This window comes from Pleurodeles waltl, chromosome 3_1 (genome assembly GCF_031143425.1).
Source record: "Pleurodeles waltl isolate 20211129_DDA chromosome 3_1, aPleWal1.hap1.20221129, whole genome shotgun sequence".
Lineage (NCBI taxonomy): Eukaryota > Metazoa > Chordata > Amphibia > Caudata > Salamandridae > Pleurodeles > Pleurodeles waltl.
The window spans coordinates 582,002,096-582,025,106 of NC_090440.1; the positions used below are offsets into that span (position 1 = coordinate 582,002,096).

General features: G+C 43.1%; 1 protein-coding gene across 1 annotated transcript in view; it reads right to left on the minus strand.

Annotated features, from left to right (window-relative positions):
* Nucleotides 1-23,011, minus strand: part of IGHMBP2 (immunoglobulin mu DNA binding protein 2) — a 219,196-nt gene that overhangs the window by 168,018 nt on the left and 28,167 nt on the right. Inside the window, exons 2-4 of the mRNA XM_069223024.1 lie at nucleotides 22,305-22,474; nucleotides 3,382-3,574; nucleotides 2,680-2,777 (exon numbers count right to left, since the gene is read on the minus strand). Of these exons, the coding sequence (XP_069079125.1) occupies nucleotides 2,680-2,777; nucleotides 3,382-3,574; nucleotides 22,305-22,474 (461 nt within the window). The remainder of the gene's footprint in view (nucleotides 1-2,679; nucleotides 2,778-3,381; nucleotides 3,575-22,304; nucleotides 22,475-23,011) is intronic.

Genomic DNA, 23,011 nt, shown 5'->3' on the forward strand with positions numbered 1-23,011 from the left:
AATTAGTCTAAATCGTTTTGGGGATATTGTGTGCTTCTATTCGGAGCAGAGCTATGTCGGATTTCCACATAGATGTGCTCTCTTTGAATTAGTACAGAGAATGAAAAACAATTGGATGGGAGGGCGGCGTGAAGCAATCAAAAGTTCCTCAGATGTTTGCAGCCATTCCAGGGACCGTGTGCACGTAACTCACTTACAGCGACAAGCAAAAGTATACAAAAAACTGATGGATGGAAAGCTTAAATTAATCTCCGGGTATGCCCAGGTGTAGGTCCTGTGCACACTGTGTCGCTGGAACCAAGCTATACCTGGCTGATAAGCCCTAACTAGGGCGAAACCAGTCCTGGATTGCTTGTGTTCTGGTTCAGGGAGGACCTAGCTTGGCAGTTCGAGCTGGACTATTCCCACTGAAGCAGGGTCGAGACTGATTTGCATTTGGGTGGGTCCAAACTTAGGTGGCATGATGTGCAAAATAATGGACTGTGATGTGGCCTCAATAAATTACCAGCGATTTAGATTAATTTGAGCATTCTATACATCACTTTTCATGTACTTTAGGGACTTCAATCAGGCCAACTCCTCATGTCCTGCTTAAACTATAGTCATACATATGGCTGCTACTGCTCACTTTAAGTGAGCATAAAACCCAGTATGCTAGAATAATTGCAGTTCCAGCAAATAATCTCCTTGTCAGATGACTGTTGACAGAAGCATGCATTATTTGAAATCCTAATTGTAGGCAGACTCAAGTGCTAATTCTCACCTTCCATCCTCATTTGTTTCCTCTTCATATGGTTAAGGTGATAGACTGTCTTCTGTGTTTGCTTTATTATTCTTGTGGATCCTCTCGATTTTTGGTAAATTGATTGACTGGCAGCAAATTATTCTTTAGCTGATTATTGGACGCGAGAAGAAAGGCAATTGTGTTGCAAATTTTTTATTTCTTGGTGTCAAAACCAGTGTTGATCCCTTGCAACTGGATTCATGACCAGATTGCAGAAGTGGGGGAAATGAGACCTGCCAACTTAGGGCTGCAGCTTCCAGTTGAGCTGTTTACAATGCCTTGCACACATATACAGCGTTTTTTTAAATACTCAAAATTCAGCAACGACAAGAAAAGTGCCATGGACTTGGCAATGAGGATCATGCACTCTGAAATTTTTTACTAGTGAGTGATCTACGTACTTCAAGCATGTATATCAACATTGCTTTATTCAGCACCACTTTCCTGCACATTTCCCCGACAGGTATTCATAGCCTACTGTGGCCTCGCTTTTGACTCAGCACTCAACCAAGAGCATCATGTTCTCTGGTTAGTGTGCATCTAATTTTCTAGAGCAGTGGTTCCCAACCTTTTGACATCTGTGGACTCCCACTTTATCCTTACTGGAACCCGGGCACCCCCACTGAATCACTATTGGAATCCGGAGACCCCCTACTGAGTCATTAATGCAAGCTGGGGTCCTAATCTGTTAATACTTAATTTCCTAGGCAGTCGCAGACACCCTGAGGAGGCTTCCCGGACCCTCAGGGATCCCTGGACCACAGGTTGGGAACCACCGTTCTTGAGTCAAAAATAGCCTTGATCACTCACGAGTGCACCACACTTCTAGGTGCACTCACTTCTCCGCTACAAGAAACATCACACACTTCTGTTCACTTTTGACTGGTGGATGTGCATCTTCTTAAAACAAAAAAAAATAAAGTGTTATGTAACGTCTTTGACCTGACTCAGGGTGACCGGTTGTGAAACATTCACTCTTGACATCTAAACCATAGCTGTCGGCACAATAAATGCTCTTAATGCAAAGAGGAATACACTGCCATTTTTTATCCTAGCTCATGCCTGTATAGCATGGTTTTATTGTTACCATAAACGTATACGAAGCCTATCCACATCTCTGCCGCACATTTTCCAGCCTTGTCTGTCTGAGCATGACATCACTGGCGTGACACAATGATTATGATGCCAGTATGGAATACTTTTCAATAAGCATTGTCAGCCATTAAAAAAAATATCTTTCCAGATAAACAGAAATGCTCAAATCTTCATTCTAACTGAACAGGAAATGTCTACCTTCATTTATAGAATAGGTTGGTCTTGCTTCCATAATAAAAAGATAATTAAACCACACTAATCAGAAATATATGTGACTGCCCCAAATGACTACTTTTTGTAATCATGAAATGGGCAGGTGAAAGGAGCAGCACATTTAGTTATAGAGCTCGAAGTCAGTGGAAAAGGATTTATCTTCAGCTGTGTGATAAAAACATTAAATTAAATAGGTATTTCCATGATAGAAAAATACCTAATCTTTTCAATGACAGTCACTTTTTAGCGATTTTGGGTAACATTGCTGCGGAAGAGGGTATGGCACAGTGTGCCTCCCTCCTGCAAAAGACAACAGAATGGAGCCAGTTAAATTATAGTTTATTACAGACTTAGCTCTTGCTGCACTAACAAAAATCAACTCGTGCTAGACTAACAAAAAACTAAAAGAATACGATGGAAGGACAGGAATTACATTATTTAACTTCAATGAACTAAAATGTAAACTTGGGCTTTGTTCAGATGAGTCAATTACTTTTCCATGCCAGCTGCCCGAGAACCAGTCGGTGGTGGCTGCATTATAATTGCTATCAGTCAGTCGGCCACGAATTATAATAAGAAACACTTACTTGCATCAGTTGGGGGACTTGGTTCCGACTGGCCGAAAAGCACATCAATCAGATTCACTGCTGGCCCAGAATGGTATTGGCTCAATAGGTTCAAAGCCCTGCAAAAGGCAACACACGTTACCAATAAAGGGTCACTCACTGTCCGCAAGGTTTATAAGGTGAGAGAAGGTTAAAAATAAGAACGACGTGGACTTGCAACTGGCTAGAGTCAGGCTTGCCCTCAGACCTGATTCAAAAAGCACATCGATCACACCCGCATCAAAGCTGGAAAAAGTAATGGTCACAGAAATATGTTCAACAATAACTCAAACTCGATAAAACAAAGCTGACTACTGAAAGTCACTGGTACAACGTTGTAAGAGGCTCTAAAGAGAGAACTACAGTGCAAAGATTTCTGCTTTCCTACTGAGAAGATGATAGGCTATTACAATTAAAAACCGCACCGTTCCTGACACAATGTGGCTGAATCTTATATATGAAATCAGAAGTTGCTACACACTTCTATAGTGACGCTAAAGATCAGGCACCTGTTTGGGAACAAGCCCGAGCATCAATATACGTGGCTATTTGAATACCTTAAAGGGAATGGACAGGAAACCGAAAATGCATCTTAACACACGATGAGTCAAACAACAAGCCCTGACAGCGTTAAGTGGATTTAGAAGACCACATAAAAAGCAACAACGCAAAAACAACACCTACTGTTTTATCCTCTTGTAGGTGACATCATTTGCTAACTTCAGCAGGCAGTAGGCATTCTCACGGTCCACACTGAGTGCACCATCGTGGGTCTCATCAAAAGCAGCAGTTAGAGATTTCTGAGTAACTCTTGTCACAATTCCTGTAGCAAGCGGCTCCTTTCCTCCACTGGCTTCATAAAGACCAACAATGTCACCTGCAGATGTAGAAAAGGTTAAAATGACATACTTAAAACATTTCTGAATCAGGCCTTTACTATCACTTATATATTATTTCAGAGCTATGGCACTATACTGAAGGACTAGAGAGATGAACATGTGGAAAAAGGAGAAATACATGAAAAATTAAATCTGCGTGGAGCGTGTTCAAGCTTAAAAGTACTTTAGTCAGCACACAACACTAAATGGATAACTTTTACCGCACCCATGTTAAACTGAATTGGCAAATCTGAAACCTACCCACAAGTGGACCTACACTTTGCTCAAAGTTGACATTAATAAACATTGTGTGACATGATGAGTCAGTAGAAAACAAAATAGCTCTTCGGTGCCCCACGTTTTAAATCAAGGAATGTCCAATGTAGCCTGTTGTGTTCACTCTGTACACAACAGGCATTGGGTTTCCACTCTCTCAGACACAATAACACCGCTTTATGAGAGAAGTGGCTCACATCACAATAGATACCAAGCTTGGTACCTTGACTGGGAGATGGAAGAGCAGATTGCGGGGACTTTGGGGTTAGTGATACCAAGAACTTTTTCTTGAAATACGTTGGAAAAAGAGGCACCAGTGCAGGCTACAAACGAAGATGCTTTTTGTACAGTTTCTAGGAAAGATCAGTCATCACCTTTTCAAACACAGAGGAGTTTTCTAATAAGGCTGTCGGTCCTACAAAGCACAGGCAAAGTATGTTATATCCTCATTGTAAAGAAATGGCTCCCTGTTGCAGTTACCCCCCACTTTTTGCCTGATACTGATGCTGACTTGACTGAGAAAAGTGCTGGGACCCTGCTAACCAGGCCCCAGCACCAGTGTTCCTTCACCTAAAATGTACCATTGTATCCACAATTGGCACACCCTGGCATTCAGATAAGTCCCTTGTAACTGGTACTTCTAGTACCAAGGGCCCTGATGCCAAGGAAGGTCTCTAAGGGCTGCAGCATGTCTTATGCCACCCTGGAGACCTCTCACTCAGCACAGACACACTGCTTGCCAGCTTGTGTGTGCTAGTGAGGACAAAACGAGTAAGTCGACATGGCACTCCCCTCAGGGTGCCATGCCAGCCTCTCACTGCCTATGCAGTATAGGTAAGACACCCCTCTAGCAGGCCTTACAGCCCTAAGGCAGGGTGCACTATACCATAGGTGAGGGTACCAGTGCATGAGCATGGTACCCCTACAGTGTCTAAACAAAACCTTAGACATTGTAAGTGCAGGGTAGCCATAAGAGTATATGGTCTGGGAGTTTGTCAAACACGAACTCCACAGCACCATAATGGCTACACTGAAAACTGGGAAGTTTGGTATCAAACTTCTCAGCACAATAAATGCACACTGATGCCAGTGTACATTTTATTGCAAAATACACCACAGAGGGCACCTTAGAGGTGCCCCCTGAAACTTAACCGACTGTCTGTGTAGGCTGACTAGTTCCAGCAGCCTGCCACACCAGAGACATGTTGCTGGCCCCATGGGGAGAGTGCCTTTGTCACTCTGAGGCCAGTAACAAAGCCTGCACTGGGTGGAGATGCTAACACCTCCCCCAGGCAGGAGCTGTGACACCTGGCGGTGAGCCTCAAAGGCTCACCCCTTTGTCACAGCCCAGCAGGGCACTCCAGCTTAGTGGAGTTGCCCGCCCCCTCCGGCCACGGCCCCCACTTTTGGCGGCAAGGCTGGAGGGAACAAAGAAAGCAACAAGGAGGAGTCACTGGCCAGTCAGGACAGCCCCTAAGGTGTCCTGAGCTGAAGTGACTCTAACTTTTAGAAATCCTCCATCTTGCAGATGGAGGATTCCCCCAATAGGGTTAGGATTGTGACCCCCTCCCCTTGGGAGGAGGCACAAAGAGGGTGTACCCACCCTCAGGGCTAGTAGCCATTGGCTACTAACCCCCCAGACCTAAACACGCCCTTAAATTTAGTATTTAAGGGCTACCCTGAACCCTAGAAAATTAGATTCCTGCAACTACAAGAAGAAGGACTGCCTAGCTGAAAAACCCCTGCAGAGGAAGACCAGAAGACGACAACTGCCTTGGCTCCAGAAACTCACCGGCCTGTCTCCTGCCTTCCAAAGATCCTGCTCCAGCGACGCCTTCCAAAGGGACCAGCGACCTCGACATCCTCTGAGGACTGCCCCTGCTTCGAAAAGACAAGAAACTCCCGAGGACAGCGGACCTGCTCCAAGAAAAGCTGCAACTTTGTTTCCAGCAGCTTTAAAGAACCCTGCAAGCTCCCCGCAAGAAGCGTGAGACTTGCAACACTGCACCCGGCGACCCCGACGCGGCTGGTGGCGATCCAACACCTCAGGAGGGACCCCAGGACTACTCTAAGACTGTGAGTACAAAAACCTGTCCCCCCTGAGTCCCCACAGCGCCGCCTGCAGAGGGAATCCCGAGGCTTCCCCTGACCGCGACTCTTTGAACCTAAAGTCCCGACGCCTGGGAGAGACCCTGCACCCGCAGCCCCCAGGACCTGAAGGACCGGACTTTCACTGGAGAAGTGACCCCCAGGAGTCCCTCTCCCTCACCCAAGTGGAGGTTTCCCCGAGGAATCCCCCCCTTGCCTGCCTGCAGCGCTGAAGAGATCCCGAGATCTCTCATAGACTAACATTGCGAACCCGACGCCTGTTCCTACACTGCACCCGGCCGCCCCCGCGCTGCTGAGGGTGAAATTTCTGTGTGGACTTGTGTCCCCCCCGGTGCCCTACAAAACCCCCCTGGTCTGCCCTCCGAAGACGCGGGTACTTACCTGCAAGCAGACCGGAACCGGGGCACCCCCTTCTCTCCATTCTAGCCTATGTGTTTTGGGCACCACTTTGAACTCTGCACCTGACCGGCCCTGAGCTGCTGGTGTGGTGACTTTGGGGTTGCTCTGAACCCCCAACGGTGGGCTACCTTGGACCAAGAACTGAACCCTGTAAGTGTCTTACTTACCTGGTTAACCTAACAAATACTTACCTCCCCTAGGAACTGTGAAAATTGCACTAAGTGTCCACTTTTAAAACAGCTATTTGTGAATAACTTGAAAAGTATACATGCAATTTTTATGATTTGAAGTTCCTAAAGTACTTACCTGCAATACCTTTCGAATGAGCTATTACATGTAGAATTTGAACCTGTGGTTCTTAAAATAAACTAAGAAAATATATTTTTCTATATAAAAACCTATTGGCTGGATTTGTCTCTGAGTGTGTGTACCTCATTTATTGTCTATGTGTATGTACAACAAATGCTTAACACTACTCCTTGGATAAGCCTACTGCTCGACCACACTACCACAAAATAGAGCATTAGTATTATCTCTTTTTACCACTATTTTACCTCTAAGGGGAACCCTTGGACTCTGTGCATGCTATTCCTTACTTTGAAATAGCACATACAGAGCCAACTTCCTACACTCATGTTACTATGCATAGCTACATCAGCCGACTTTCTTTTTCGCCTCACCCAAGGAAGGGGTAGCTAGATTTAGAGTGCTTCTGATGTACTTCTTTACGGGGCAGTAAAGGTCTGAGAAAGAGGAGAGGGATGAATGCTAGTGACAAAAAGAAAGGTTTCAAAGTTAAGATATGGAAGGAAGTGGGCTCTCTACTCAGTACTCTTTGGGAGGAGTTTAGCAATTTTAATGAGATTGCTCCTTCTTGATATGGATGAAGAATCTCGTTAGTTAATTGTAATTGTATTTATATAGTGCTTAATTCCCTGGACAAGGCGTCGAAGCACTTCTCGGTGATAAGCACGCTACTCTGGAACCCAAAAATATTAGTGGTGGATTAGTATAGGTAAATATGAGTATAGTATTGGTGCAGGGAAATAAGAGTTAATTCAAGTGGTGGACATGTGAGTCTGTTAGTTGGATTGAATAGAATAATGGAGGGCTAGAAGAGGGAAGAATCTAGAAACTTAATTGGGACATCACTGTTGTAAAATGAGGTTTGGGATGAGTAAAAGGAGAGAAGGAGGAGGGAAGAGTCTGTAGAAAGGGATTAGGGAGATCAATTTAGTAGGCTTGTTTTGGAGATCATAGTTGTTAACTGAGGTATGGGGTGTGCCAGGAGGGATAGAGGAGGGAATGGTCTAGGAGGGGTTATTTTGGAGATCACAGGTTGTAGAATGAGGTTTGGGATGAGTCAGAGACTGGAGATAGAGAATGGATTGAGAGAGGTACAGGGTGAGAGAGTAGTGCATTGGGCAGAGTGATTTCTTTCGCTTGTACAGTAGGACTAAAGTAATAAATACATATATATGAGTACATAGAAAGGGAATATATGTGTAAGGATTATAATATATTGAGATTTAGAGTTGTATAAACAAACTTTAGAGTGTTGCAGTATTTGAAGGTAATTTATTTGTGTATGTTTTATAACTTTTTTATCTTTTACTCAATATTTCAATAGTAATGGATAATATTTACCTATTGTGATAGATAAATAAACTCATAAGCATCTAATCAAACAACATACAGAAACTATGTAATGACCTATAAACATGTTAGGCATAGAACATATACACACACACACACAAAAAAATAAATATATATACACACACACACACACACACACTTATATTTATATATATATATATATATATATATATATATATATATGGGCGCACACACATTTAATCGGAAGTAATATATACATTGGTTAAACAGGTCTAAAAAGTATGCATATATTTTAAGAAAAAAAGGAAACAATGAGATTTTCCTGACTGACTGGGATGTTATTAACTTTCTCCTCAGCCTCTTTTTTTCAACATTCACAGATTTCAACAACTCGCTAGCGCCTCATGGTGGATGAAGCTGTGTTAAACAAGTGAGTGAGGCATCACAGTTTCTGATCATCTGCCATTTTTTGGGGGTTGAAAATAATCGTCTTGAAGTGTGTTAATACGTGTGGTGAACTTTTCAGACTTGTGCCATAGATGCAACCAATACCTTTTTGAACTCACCAAAGCTTTTAGTCTGTCTCATGGAGGAATAAACAACTGGTACATTGTCAGATCTTCTCAACTTAGCTCTTCTAGTATGCATCTACTTGCCGTGGGGGAGGAAAAGAGTGAAGCCTTTTATTGGTTCCTGTGACACTCAAATTGACACTCAGTATTACTGCAACTAACCAATGATGTTTCAGGGGAAACGATAATATTACACTTCAGCTGGATAAGTAATACCCTGTTTTCTTCCGACTCTCCAACAGTAGCTTGACAGGGCAATGAAGGCTCAATACTAGGTTTGAAACTTAAATACATTATGACAAAGAAATCATACACAATACAAACGTGTCAGATCAAAGCAATTATATACAAAAAATAGGTCTTTCTGCACATGTTGGAATGATAGTACAGCTAAAGTAAAAACATAGGTTATCATGACAACTTCTAAGACTGAAATACTCCAATTATTTATATATATATAGCAACTGATGAGGGCCTATATATTTAAGATTGTCATGGGTACCCTTGGCGACTACTTCCAGGTGCCTCAAAGTCAGTTCAGTCAAAAAGGCTGCTACAATGTACCTATGCTACTATGACAGAGCTGCCCTTTGACTTAGTTTCCCCTGTAACATGGGCCTCTAAAAACAGCAGCTAATGAGCATGAGCCAAAGTGCGGGACGTGTGGCTATAACCAAACAGCCCACAAGTCAACTGGTTTGGCATAGACAAGCTGGACAAATTCTGACATGTAGGGGTGTTGTGTAATTGGGTTCAAAACAGGTCCATTTTCCTTTTAGATGGAGCTGCACAGATTCATATGAAGTCATCTGTTAGGCCTGTAGCTACCTGAAACTGAGGGCACTTGTGGGTAGCAGCCAGCACCAATGAGGTGTGCCAGCTTCAAAAAATATAAAGCCAGTTCTTCAAAGTAAGTCAGATTCTCTCCACTAAAGGGAGGAACTAGTACAAAATGTTTGGGTTGTCATATGGCCTAACATCAACACGAAGGCGTTGATGTTGCTGGACTGATCTGGTGCCAGAGTAACTTAGGCAGACTGCAGCCAGTTCATCATAGCATGCAAACATCCAGGATAGAGTACACTCTCAAAATGCCCAGACTGATAAGTGGCCACCAGTGCAAGGTGATTTGAAGGGGACCTTCATCCTGAGCTGCAACCAAAGTGTCCTAGAGGAGGAATCCACTCCTATAGTACAAGGAGACAGACACACACACACACACACACACACACACACACACACCAACAGCCCCTTTCATAACACACATTGACGGCAATGCGAAAAACCATAGTTTTAGGGGAATGACTGGATTTTTCACAAGACTCACTAGACTTTTCTCAAAGGTATAATACAAAGGTGAATGACTCTGCAGAATCAAATAAACTCCCACAAATCATCAGCCCCCACACTGCATAAGAAGGCACTAACCACCCATTATTATGAGAGTAATAGCCTCCGTTTGCTACCTCAGTCCAAGTGCCCCTTGTGCTCCAACAGGAAGGCAAAAAAGCTCACACATGATCTTGTATGGGCTAGAAAATGTTGAGTTTATTAGGAAAAAATAAAAGAAAAAAAAAGAAAAATTGCAGGACAATCCAGTAAGTAATTTCTTGCCAGAAATGCATTCTGTAGCACGTTTCCCATCACAGTCCTCACTGAGGTTGACGGTTTCTGACAGAAGAGGGGCCAAACAGGACTACTATACAGAAGAAACCCAATGCACAAACACTGCCAAAAACAGTGCTGGATACAGGGGCGGCTCCTCCACTAAGGCGGTGGAGCGTCGCGCCTCACTGGATTGTGGGGAAAGGAAAAATAAAATGATAATAATGCTAAGTTATTATCATTTTATTTTTCCTGCGAGAAGGGGTGGGGCGCGGCTGGACTGCGCTGGAGGGAGGAGGCCAGAGGAGGGGTATTTGCACTATAAAATGCGCATGTCTGATTGGGCTGGCCAGACAGTTATCCCCACTTTGCATGTTCTCTACCCAGCTGTATTGCACAGCTGAGTGGAGAACATCCCCAGGTTCCCACTTCCAGTCTGAGTGGTGAAGCAGGCCACTCAGACCAATCAGGATGCTGCTGTTGCTGGTGACAGTAGCATCGTGATTGGCTGGGAGCCTTGGAACAGGAAGAGGACGGAGGGAGAGCTGAGTGAGTTTCCCCACATGTAAGCTTAAAAAATAAAATAAAAAAAATGTTCACTGAGACTCCCCCCGACCTGCCCAGTCCCTCCCATTCCCCCCCACCACTCCGCCACTCATAATGACAGACATGACATGTTCTTGATTCGTATACCTCGCTTTGAAGTATTTTCTAAGCGAGGCAGAGCAAAGAAGAGGACCATGTATTTCATAGTCCAATGCAACAAAACTTAAGAAAGTACCACCAACCATAAGAACTTTAAGGCAGCCATCAACGGGTAAAAAGACTGACACCGCCTGCATGTATTCTAATCTTGCTGGATATGAGTGAGTGAGGGGACTGTCCTAAAGACTTACATTGCATTGTTCATTTTTTGATTTTTTTCAAGGGAGTTTTCTCAACTAATAGGGCAACAGTGAATCTGAACCCTAGTTAGTACCGTACAGGATGTTGATTCAATCACAGCAATGTGAATGAAGCCCGAAGGCGAATGCTCCTTGCCTACATTGGACTGTTAGGTCATGCCTGATGGAGGAGGTGAGCTCGTTTGCACAGGACAACTCAAATGATACATCCAATCCCAGTATGGCTTGTTAAGATTCACCTAAAAGGAAAGACTCTGTAATCCCAGGGTGTAGTGATTAGGAGCAGGGTCAGGTTGGGAAAGCATGCACTCAGGCAGCAGCCGATGGGCCAGTGCTCGAGGACCAGCTGTGGGACGCTTTTCTTTTTAGCATCATGCTCGTTTTTTTTTCATATATGTTTATTAGATGGAGCTGGAAGGCGTCTTATGCCAAAGACCAAAGGTTGCAGCAGCCCTTTTGCCTCCGCCACCTCCCCCAGCACACACTCAGACAGCCCATTTTCACCTACTACAGAATAACAATGGTCTTTGGGTCACAGCATGTGGTGCACCACCTAAGTCCCGCTCAGGGCAGCACAGGGAGTTCCTCACAAGAGAAAGTCTGTGAGCAGCAGAGTTCCCAATCCTCTGCGAAGGGAATAAGAGGCATTGAATAGAGTAAAAGGACTCGAGGGAGTTCTGCTTTCACCTCCTGTAGCAAACATAGTTCCACAAGATGGTTACCATCCCATTGCAGGTGAGGAAAGTGAATTGCCATTAGAGAATCAAGTCTATAAAAATAATTATGCAACTGTGATTTTGAGTGCAATGGGGACATGGTCAATAGGTGTAGGTATGAGGCAGAAATACAGCTAAAATAAACAAAATGCCTTGCAAGCTATTCTGTTGGCTTTCACCTACACGTAACTGCATACAAAATACTACGCATACACCTTGTTAGAAATGGGGTCTTTGGTTGGCAGTCAGGTTACCTCCTGTCTAAGCAGGAACCCTCACTCTAGTCAGGGTAAGTCACGCACAATCCAAGTTATCCTGTGCCGACCCTCTGGTAGCTTGGCACTGAGCAGTCAGGCTTAACTAAGAAGGCAATGGGTAAAGTATTTGTGCAATAAATCATGCAATAACACAGTATAAACACCACACAAATACACCACACAGGTTTAGAAAAATATAGAATATTTATCTGGATAAAATCAGGTCAAAATGATCAAGTACACGTTGAAATATCACTTTAGAAAATGATAACAAGAGCCTTAAGTTCTTCAAAGGAATTAGTGTCTCTTGCAAGCACAAAGTACATGGTTTGTGTCTAAATTATCCGAAAGGGACTGCAGAGGAGGAGATACATAGAAAACTGGGAGGTGTGCATCTGTTTCTCCGGGGGCACAAAGACGATGCCTCAATATTTTCCAAGCTGCAAGGGCCTTGCGTTGATTTCCGGCACACGGACTTGGATCCTCTTATGGTTGCAGGATATTTGGATGCCCTGGGGACGATGCAGAGAAATCCTGGGCATGCCGGACAAAGTCACAGGAGCTGTGTCGATCCAGTAGGTGATGCGGGAAAATTTCTGTCACACGGCAGGTGCTGCGTCGATTCTTCCTCACAGGAAGTCAGGCTGCATTGTTCCAGCTCAGCAATGCATTGATCCAGTGGGCTGTGCGTCGAAGTTCCGGTTGCAACGCTGGCGCTGCGTCAATCTCCACTTAGGGAGCTGGGCTGCGAAGTTCCGGCTCGGCGTGTGGTGATTTTCTCACTGCGATGCAGGCTGTGCATCGATTCCAGCAGACTGTGCGTCGATTTTCGCTGCACACAGAGTTCTTTGCAGAGATTAAGTCTTTTTGGCCCTGAGACTTCAGAAAACAGGAGGCAAACTCAATCCAAGCCCTTGGAGAACACTTCTCAGCAGAGCCAGAGGCCAGCAAGGCAACAGTCCTTTACAGCACAGTAGTCAGGTGAGTCCTTTGGGCAGTCAAGTAGCTTCTCTTAGCAGGTTGTGGTTCAGAGTTTCTTTCCCAGTAGGTATCTTGTCAAGAAGTGTCTGAGTTGGTAGGGCCAGAGGCCTTGTTTAAATACCCAAATGTGCCTTTGAAGTGGGGGGGACTTCAAAGAGTGGCTTAGAAGTGTGAATGGTCTCCTTTCAGTTCCATCCTGCCTGCCAGGGTCGTGGTAGGGGGTTTGTCAGTCCATTGTGTGAGTGCAGGTCACTGTCCTTTAAAATGTGTCAGGCCCTCCACCCTCCCAGCCCAGGAAGACCCATTAAGTATGCAGATGTGTGCAGGTGTGACTGAGCATCCTGTGTTTGGGACTGTCTGAGTGAAATGCACAAGGGAGCTGTCAACTAACTCAGCCAGACGTGTACTGAAAGGCACAGAGGGATTTAAGTGTAGAGAAATGCTCACTTTCCAAAAGTGGCATTTCTAAAATAGTAATATTAAATCCAACTTCACCATTAAGCAGGATTTTCTATTACCATTCTGGCCATACTAAATATAACCTGGTTACAGATCAGACTCTACCACTCAAACAGTACATGAGGGCAGCCCTAATGCTATCCAAGGAAAGGAGCAGGCCTCCCAACAGTGTAAAACAAATTTAGGAGTTTTACACTACCAGGCATATAGAACACACATGTTCATGTCCTGCCTTTTACCTACATATCACTCTGCCATATGGGCTACCTAGTGCCTACCTCGGGGGAGACATATGTAGAAAAAGGGGAGTTTAAGGCTTGGCAATTACTTTTAAATGCCAAGTCGAAGTGGCAGTGAACCTGCACACACAGGCCTTTTTAGTGGCAGGCCTGAGACATGGTTAAGAGCTACTTATGTGGGTGGCACAACTAGTGCTGCAGGCCCATTAGTAGTATTTAATTTACAGGCCCTAGGCACATGTAGTGCACTCTGCTAGGGACTTACAAGTAAATTAATTAAATATGCCAATTGGGTATGAGCCAATGTCACCATGTTTTAAGGGAGAAAGCATTTGCACTTTAGCACTGATTAACAGTGGTAAAGTGTGCAGAGTCCTAAAGCCAGCAAAAATGAGATCAGAAAAAGTGGAGGAAGGTAAAAGGTTTGGGGGGTGACCCCGCAGAAAGGCCATTCCAACATATCTTAAATGAAAAATATACCCAAGATAAACTATTCTGTATGAACTGCATTCCACTCGAGTAGGACAGCTCAGTTGGTGAATGTAACCACTGTAGATGTCTCTGTAACAGGAGGGTCCCAGGAATAAATCCTGGTTGAAGTACTGGAGACAGTCTTTTGAGGTCCAGACGGTGAGAAAAAGCACTGTGAAAATGTAATTATTTTAAAACTGTATTATGCACAAAATAATGTAAGCTGCTGTAAAATGCACAGGAGTACTTTGAAAATATATATTTAGAGCAAGACACATTTAGACTGTAGCTAATGCAAAACATTTTACAAGTCCCAATTAAAAGACACACTCCTGAACTCAGGGGCTGAAACACTTTCAATGTGCTTAAAGAGGATACATCTTTGCCACCATGAAGCTCAAATGATTCTATCAATGAAAGACTACACTAGCTCTCAAGCATCCTTTAGATTTCCAGTCCCATGACCTGCACACATTTACATTTCTTTCAGGTAGCAGGCACCATAGAGGGAAGGCTTGCTTCTTTAGCTGCCCTATCCCTCTTACTTCACACTACAGCAGACCAACACTCTCCCTTTTAATCTGAGGCACCTGGCACTCAAGGTCAGCATTACCCTCTCAGGGACAGTTGTTTTTAACAGAAAGTAGAGAAACTATTTTGGTCAAAATAAAAAGATCCTTCCTACTGCAAGCTGTGAATTGCATTGTTTGTACCTTGGAGCCTGTTGGTGTCCAGAGATGATACAGGTAACATCAGAGCTCTAGATCTATCGGTAGGATAGATCCAACATCATCATCCACAACAAAATGTTTCCTGAGAAGGTCTCGGCTTTCTTGCTGCCAGAATCTAGTGGTAGTTTCCACTTTTGGGAGGCAGGGTGTGTTGCAATTAGTTGCCACCTTGTAAAAGTCTGTTTTTCAGCACATCAGGGTGATTTGTATTTCCTTTAGCCTAAGTATTCTGGATCCTGGATGTATTTGTTTATGGCCCTTTATGCCCGCTCTCCTGGTTTGTCTGCTCTTCTAGCTACTGACAGTTTTGCCATTGAAGGTATGTCACAACTTGGTAATGGTACAGAAAATGGGTAAGGAGTGGGTGAGGAGCGCACAGTGCGTTATACTCAAGGATGCAGATAAAGACTGTGAGGGGGTACACTGCCCATTATAATAAGGGTGCGAGTACTGCTAATCTAAAGGAGACACTAGTGTAATTACTGGGTTTAAAGCTAGGTAACAGCGAGCCATGCAGGATTTGTGCTGGGATGGCAAACTACAAAGTAATGTATAATTTTACAATTATTCAGGATCACTGAAAGAGGGTGGGTGGGGGAAGAGCAGCTGGATGACACAGGGCCACAGGCAATGTCAAATAGTTTAACTTCCATCTCTTTAATCAAATGCATTCTTCCTTTTTAATCACAAAAAGTAGCACACCGATTCACCAGTTTACCCTTCCTTTCAGGCTTCCGAGGGAGAATGGGTCGTTTGGGACCCACTGATGATGAGCAAAAGCCTCATTGTCTTAGGATAATCAGGGCACACAGTTCCTTTAAGTAAATAGAAGCCAGACCTATAGGTAAATATAATCCTCTGAGGACTTGCTGGACAATGAATGGACAGTGAGAATACCCATGAATAAGCAGGAGCTTTAGGGCCTACTGGCAGGGAGTGGCCTCAGGGATCTGTGGGTGAGCAAGTTGAAGGAGATTCTTGGACCTGAAGATGAACAGCAGGGGACCTATGAGTGAGCAGCAGTGGAATATTAGTGTTTTCAGACTTGACCAACGTTACTGACCCCAGAAGCTGTAAATTGATTAATGTATCACAAACTTCCCCAAAAATCAGCTCCGGTACTATGAAATACTACTTTGTGAAAGTTTGCGATCCCCAAAGGCGGATCACTTTTTGTTTTGGCGCACGGGCGTATTTTTGGTCCCCTCTGACTCTGTAGTTGAGACCCAGGCAGGGAGGATCCCTCAAAGCAGAGTATTGTGGTTTGTGCTGTACACTAATTCTTGATTCTCAAAATGCCTACAAAGGAGGGAAAACATTATAGGGTGCTGCATAAACAGCGCCCTTATAATCCTTATGTTCCATCTGTTGCACATACCCTGAATAGATGAACTCCAAGCAGGAATAGGGTCCTAGAATTCCATGCCTCTGTATGACTCCGGAAAAGTGACTAATGTTTCCTTAGAGACTCCGTTGATTATAGCACACTGAGAGAAGATGTTAACTAGATCGCTGTTGGAAAATGGGTTATTGCTAAGGGCAGGTAAGTACAGTATATTGCTAAGGGCAGGTTAGCAATAGGCCACTAACCTCCACTTAGATCCAGTTAGGTCTCAGTAAATTAAACCCAGCTCAACCCTTGGTAGCTTGGCAACGAGCGACAAGGCTGAACTTAGGAGACAAAGCGTAAAGCATTCAAATATCACAAAACAGTAATTAAATAAAACACAGGAAACAGTTTTAAAATCCAAAATCAATTTATAAAAATAGGACATATGTTTATCTTTAAAATGACACCAAAACAAATAAAATCGGATAAGGGGAACCGGAGATATACATTTTTAAAGAATTAATGCTTTCTAGCGCATGGAAGCAACTAGCGCTCAAAGGGCTAATAAAAAAAGTCACACGAGAAAGGAACAAAGTCCAGAGTTCAGGCCACCCACGAGGTAACACTGTCACACTTACTTTCAGATGTGTTTGATTCGGGAAAGTGGTCCACAGCACCAGCCAAGGGTTCAGAGGCTCTGGTGTGCCTCTTGGGGCCTGGGACTACAACTCCCACAATGCACCTCTTCAACTTATGAAGTTGCTCCAAACGTCTCCAAACTTCTGGATCTTCTTCCAGAGGTCCTTTTTTGTGTCCTTGAAGTGTCCACAACTTGATCCAAGGTTCCAGAAGCTCGGAGTTGCTCCTTGGGAGTTGGGACTACAATTCCAGAATGCACCTGGTCAGAATCCTCAAATGGCCACTGGACGCTGGTCAGCTGGGCTCTGCTTGCAGGACTTGATGCAGGGGACTCTGGGCAACTTCTTTGTACCTGTAGCAAACAGGAAGTCCCTGCTTGAAGCAGTGGAAGACAGGTAAAGTCCTTTTAGTGGTGAAGCCCAAGTGTGCAGCTGGTGCAGTCCTCCAGAGTGCAGTGTCCAGGTGCAGGTCTGGGGTCCAGCAGGGCAGTCCTTCTTCTCCTGTAGTTCTTCCTTGTTGGAATCTGATGGGGATCTGAGGTTTGGGTGCAGGTCTGCCAGTTTTATCCTTGCTCCTGGGTGAAAAACAGGGGGGTCCTGGTTCTTTAATCAGGGGCAGGGTCCTTCCCCCTGTGATGACCACTTCCTGGGAAGTGTGGCAAAAATCAATCCCAGGGAGCAACATTCCTCAAAAATCCATCATGGCTGAAAGTGATTTTTGGAGGTTACATCTGGCTGAGCCCACCCACTGGTGTGGCTAAAAATCCTAAACACACCCTTCTCCTGCCCTCTCCTAATCTAATCAAGGGGGCACCTAATTGTCTGGGTTTGCAGGATGTGAGGGTGTTGCTGGGTTGCTCCAAATGTCCTTCTCTGCCTTTGAAGACCAGTTTGGCAGCCCTCTTCCTTCCTGCTTCACCATCTGCTGAAGGGAGATCTCCTCCCCCAGGCACATCTCTTTGTGTGGAGCCAGGCCACTTCACACCTCATCAAGGCAGCCTGGCCATGCTGCCAGAGGCTGGTCAATCAGAGCACAGCAGCAAAAACACTGCAGGGCTGAAGTTGGCAACTTTTCAGGTAAAGTTTAAAACTCTTTAGCTGAACAAATTATATTAAATCCAACAACTGGAAGTTGTGGGATTTATTGTAACAATTAATTTGATACCAAACGTCTGGTATCTGTTACTTAAGGGGACTTTTAAAATTAAAATAAAGTCTCCCCATTCTAACCTATGGAGGCCATTCACTACAAAGAGGGGAAACGAATGTGGCTGTTTTACCTCACCAAGGCTTATAAAACTATTTTTTAAGGTCCCTGCTTATAGTTAAATGGCACCAAGCCCTAGGGGCACACATGGCACACCTCAGGGGTGACATATGTAAAACTAAGGTAGTTTAAGACTTTGTAACTACTTTTAATTCCAAAGTCGAATTTGCATATAACTTTAATTTAAAAGCAGCCAGCAAGACAGGCCTGCCTTTAAAATGACAATGGGCTCCTCAGCAGTGCACCTATGGGGGCACTGCCTGTGCTGGGGTCCCTAAACCACCATGCCCTACCATATACTAGGGACTTATAGGTAGGTTAATTTTGCCGATTATAATTAGTCTAATTTGCATACTGATTTTATACAGAGCACAGGCCCTGGTACTGGTTAGCAGTACCCAGGGCACCATCAGGGTCAGGAAAACACCAGCAAAAAGTGGAAAATGGGGGCAAAAAGTTAGGGGGCCTCTGCAATCAGCCCTGTTCTCTCACGATGGCACTACCCATACCTCCTTCAAAGTCTTTTAGTTCCCTGTGAGAGGATGGAAAAGGGTGAGATCTTGAAGCATTACTACATTTGTGGATGAGCAGAAGTTATCCTTATTTAATGAGGTCATAAGTGAGTCAAGATCTTAAAAGTGAGCAAAGGTAAATCTAGAGACCATGTAGAATTAGTAGGTAAGCAGGGATTTTGGGGACCATCAGGGAGTTAGCAGAGGCTTCAAGCAACCATCACACTTAAAAAAAAGTGCGACAGTTTGGATTACTGCAGGTCATCACAAGCTGTAGGGATGGCTTGAAAGTCTGAGTTTTATCATTTTTATTACACTTAATTGCTAAACACTTGTGCTAAGTTCAAAACATAGGCTGAAAGAGCCATCAAGAGGTGTACACCCACAAGTGCCAGTATTTAAAAATAAGGGCCGGTGACGACAGCGGCAAACACTGTCATAAATAAGCATTGCTGTTCCCGCTGGCTTGACAGCTCAGGCAGGACTGTTCCAACTGGAGCAGAATCAAGAGTGATTTGCGTACAGCTAGGTCAAAGCTGAGACATCATGGTGAGCAAAAGAATGATGGACTGGTATGCGAATAATTACCAGTGGCTGAGATTAATTTAAGCATTCCATCCATCACTTTTTTGTATACTACACCATGCAATATACTGTCATAGGCGGAAGCAGTATGTCAATGACACTCAAATGGGCCAAAAGCTTAAGAGGACTGACCCAAAAACCATCAAACATCTGTACATGAATGTGTATTTTTTTTTTTTGTCTTCTTCATTAAGGGGGCACGGCAGACAGCAAATACTTTAATAAAATCATAGCTAAAAACTAAAGATTAAATTATAAATATGTACAAAATTAAGAGATGGCAAAACATACGACCTCTACTAAGACTCAACAAGGATTATCACAGAACAAATCTTCTACCCCAATGGTTTGTCAAATGGAGTAACAAACACCAAAACTATTTGATGTAATGAAATACCCATCTACAGGCTTTCACACCAACACAGTAGAAGACCACTCATATGAGCCCATTGCTTTAAACCTTTCTTTTCACAATAAGTATGTTAGGCGTATGAGTGTAACTTTTCATAGTAAACAGACCAAACCTATGGCATCTGATACAACCTTTCCTAATTAACCATTGATGCATACTGCCTAGATCATTGGCTTGTCACCATAACTAATTCAGACAAACTCTATGGGGAGTAAAATTAAAGGTGCCATACAAGCAGGGAAACCGGAGTTATGCAATACTGTGGATGCTTCATTTTCCTCATAATTATGGATTCACCCCATTCTCCACTTTATCATCATCTGTTGCATAATCTGCAGTGTTTAACTTTCTTTTTCTAGCTCAATCGGATCAAAGGTTACCTTAAACATGGATGTGCATGTTCCTGCGCAGTGGAAGACCCTTCGCAAAGGTTAATAATGAGGTGAACTATTTGCCCAGACAATATTACAATATGGAAAACTGACGGAAAGTGAAGCAATACTGTCACACAATGTTCTGCATTACACTGCATATAATTTTGCCTTTTCTTGGTGTATAATTGACTCAAAACTGCTGCACAACTTGGTCCTCCCTGACAAATAATTCCAGTGGCCCTGAATAAAAGAACTTTTTAGGAAGAAGTTCTCAGATTCTGCCCAAACAAAAGCTTTAATAGAAGAAAATCAATGTCTAAGACAATCTCTCAGCATTGGTTCTTTAAGATTCACTTTCTGGTGATCACAGAAGTTCAGCGACAACTACGGTGTTAAGTCAGACTCAAAAAGGATGTGTACATATGTGAACGCTCAATTTTACTAATAGCGTATTCATGTATTTTGGATTATGAATCTACATAGAATTTGACTAACAGAAAAATCAATGTGCCCACTTGAGTAGCCGCAATTAATCACAAAGTGTCTTTATTAAAGGCTTATTAATATTAATTGAAGTATCTGCATTAGGAAAATGTAGTAGAGTGATATATTAATCATTTTGCATTATGTATTTGCTTTATTAATTGTAGGCCTTAGGTTAGCAAGGTTTGGGCCCAGATTGCACAGCCTCATGTTTAGCTGCGCTGTTTAAGTAAATTAGTGGGAATGTAGGACAAGAGAAATTAATTCAAGTATTGTTTTTCCAGAGTTGACTAAACGTTAGCAGATGTCTTTAACTTTCTCTTGAGAACTGCTTGCTAGAAAGTCTTGTACTAGTTATTGCTACAATTTATAGATTGATGTGCGAGACAGTGATGTTCCCAGGAACTAACAATGGATGCACTGACTGGAGCACGGATGCATACAAAAAAATGTTACGTGGCGAGGCTGACGGTGGGAACAGGAGAAGGGGAGCCAATCACTGACAAGTGAAAGACAGTTTAGTTATATCTTAGATTTGGAAATAAATCCTTTTTAGACTAACTGTAAACATATGATTCCTTGATCAATGGCAATGTGGCAAGTTCTTGAGATGATTTTAACTTAGCCTGACTGCACAAAGGAGACGGGCTCATTCTATTCTGTCTGAGGAGCTGAACAGGTCCTAATGATTTATTTATCTTTAACTTTAATGATTAAACTTCTGATGCTGAATGCTGATCCCTAGATATTGCTTTCCTAATGGTTCAGATAGCTTAGAGTCCCCATTTCTGAACCATTCACTTTCATGGCCCGTTGCTGATACTGACCTAACTCATGTCCAACTGACGAAGATAATGGCAGCTTGCTGATCCATTTGAGGAGAGGTATGACACAATGCTATTGTTTTTGTTGTAAGTTTTGTCTTTTGTTTCTAGGTACCAACCGCTATTTTGATAGAGCCATAGTTAGATGTTTTCCAAATTTATGTTGACTAAATTGTTTTGCATGAAGCCCAAACAAGCTATTCTAATCAGAAGGTTAGTAAGGGAAATCCTGACAAGTTAACAGGTCGCTATTAACAAATAATTGATGTTGCTCAGTTGCTGAACCTAGATGTATGCTATTTCTATTGCGCAGTTATTCTTACTGTTGATTTGTACTGTGACTCTCGAATGTTTAGTGATGAAAGCTCTAAATAAATTGAGATTCTTTAGAAGGTTTGGTCAACGAGTGTTGTTCCTTTATGTGTATCAGATGGTTTTGAGACTGATTTAAGTAATTTTAGCATTGTTATTATAGGGAAATAAACAATTTAACTTTACCTAAAGGTGTGGTTATTCATGGCCAAATGGGTCATGGTGCGTGAAGATTTCTGACTCCAAAGGTTATTGAGGTTGTTTATTGATGTTGTTGATGAATTTGCATAAAATTGTGATTTATGGTGGGATTTACTCTAAGCGCAGTCAAAAGGTCCATCGAAACTCTAACGCATCCTCTTATAAATTAAAAATAAGAAACCAATTAAAGTCTGACGCGCTCACACATATGGCAAGTGAAGATTTTTGTTCACATATACATGTTGCATGTACGCAAACACAGCACTACAGAGGAACAGATGAGTCAGGGCGTAGGTGTAGTAACTTAGCACACCTTATATTGGAACCATCACATTATAAATACACAGGACTTCAATCTCATAAGTTACATTTTTGCTGATTTAGTTGGAAAGGCAATTTGTGCAGCTCTAATAAAGGATATGGGTAATTTCCAAAAATGTGAATAAGTACGCACCAGGCCCGAAGTTGTTGCTCGGCAGCACTGCTTCTGCATCAAATTTCCGAGGTTGAAATGTTACCAATAGTCGACCGTAAAGCCCAGTTCGTTGGTTGGTTACTTGCAATTTTAACAGACAGACTCCTCTGCGCTGGAGCTCTTTTAAGGAGACACTTTCCTGCCACTGCCTGAAAAAACACAAAGTCAAAACTATAAGGTGCAATGTTATCAGAGCAAATAAGGAATTTCATACTTGATTCTGATTCTTAAAATATATAAAAACACAGCCACATTGAGAACACATGCCAATCACAAACAGCAACTCAGAGCGGTTATGATTATTACAACGCATATACTCTTAACACTCAACACATGCTATGACATACTTAGCAAACATTCACACAAATAGAAGTCTAGTTGCAGAACGCTGGCAACCCATCAAAAATACTGTGCAATAATAAGGAATGTTCACTCTGACAGTATTAGAACAGTGATTCTAAAACTGACCGCATTCCAGACACAATGGAACAACCTGTTGAGGGATCTCATTGTATGTGTATTTTGTGAAGTGATATTGGCTCATCAGCCACAGGGGTGTGGAATTTAATAAGATATCTACTTGTCGATGCAACAGGTTGCTTCATAGATCTACTTGTCCTGTAAAAAAATCTACATGTCTCTTTGGTGCTATGTAGTGTGGTGACAACTTATGGCAGCAATCTCCT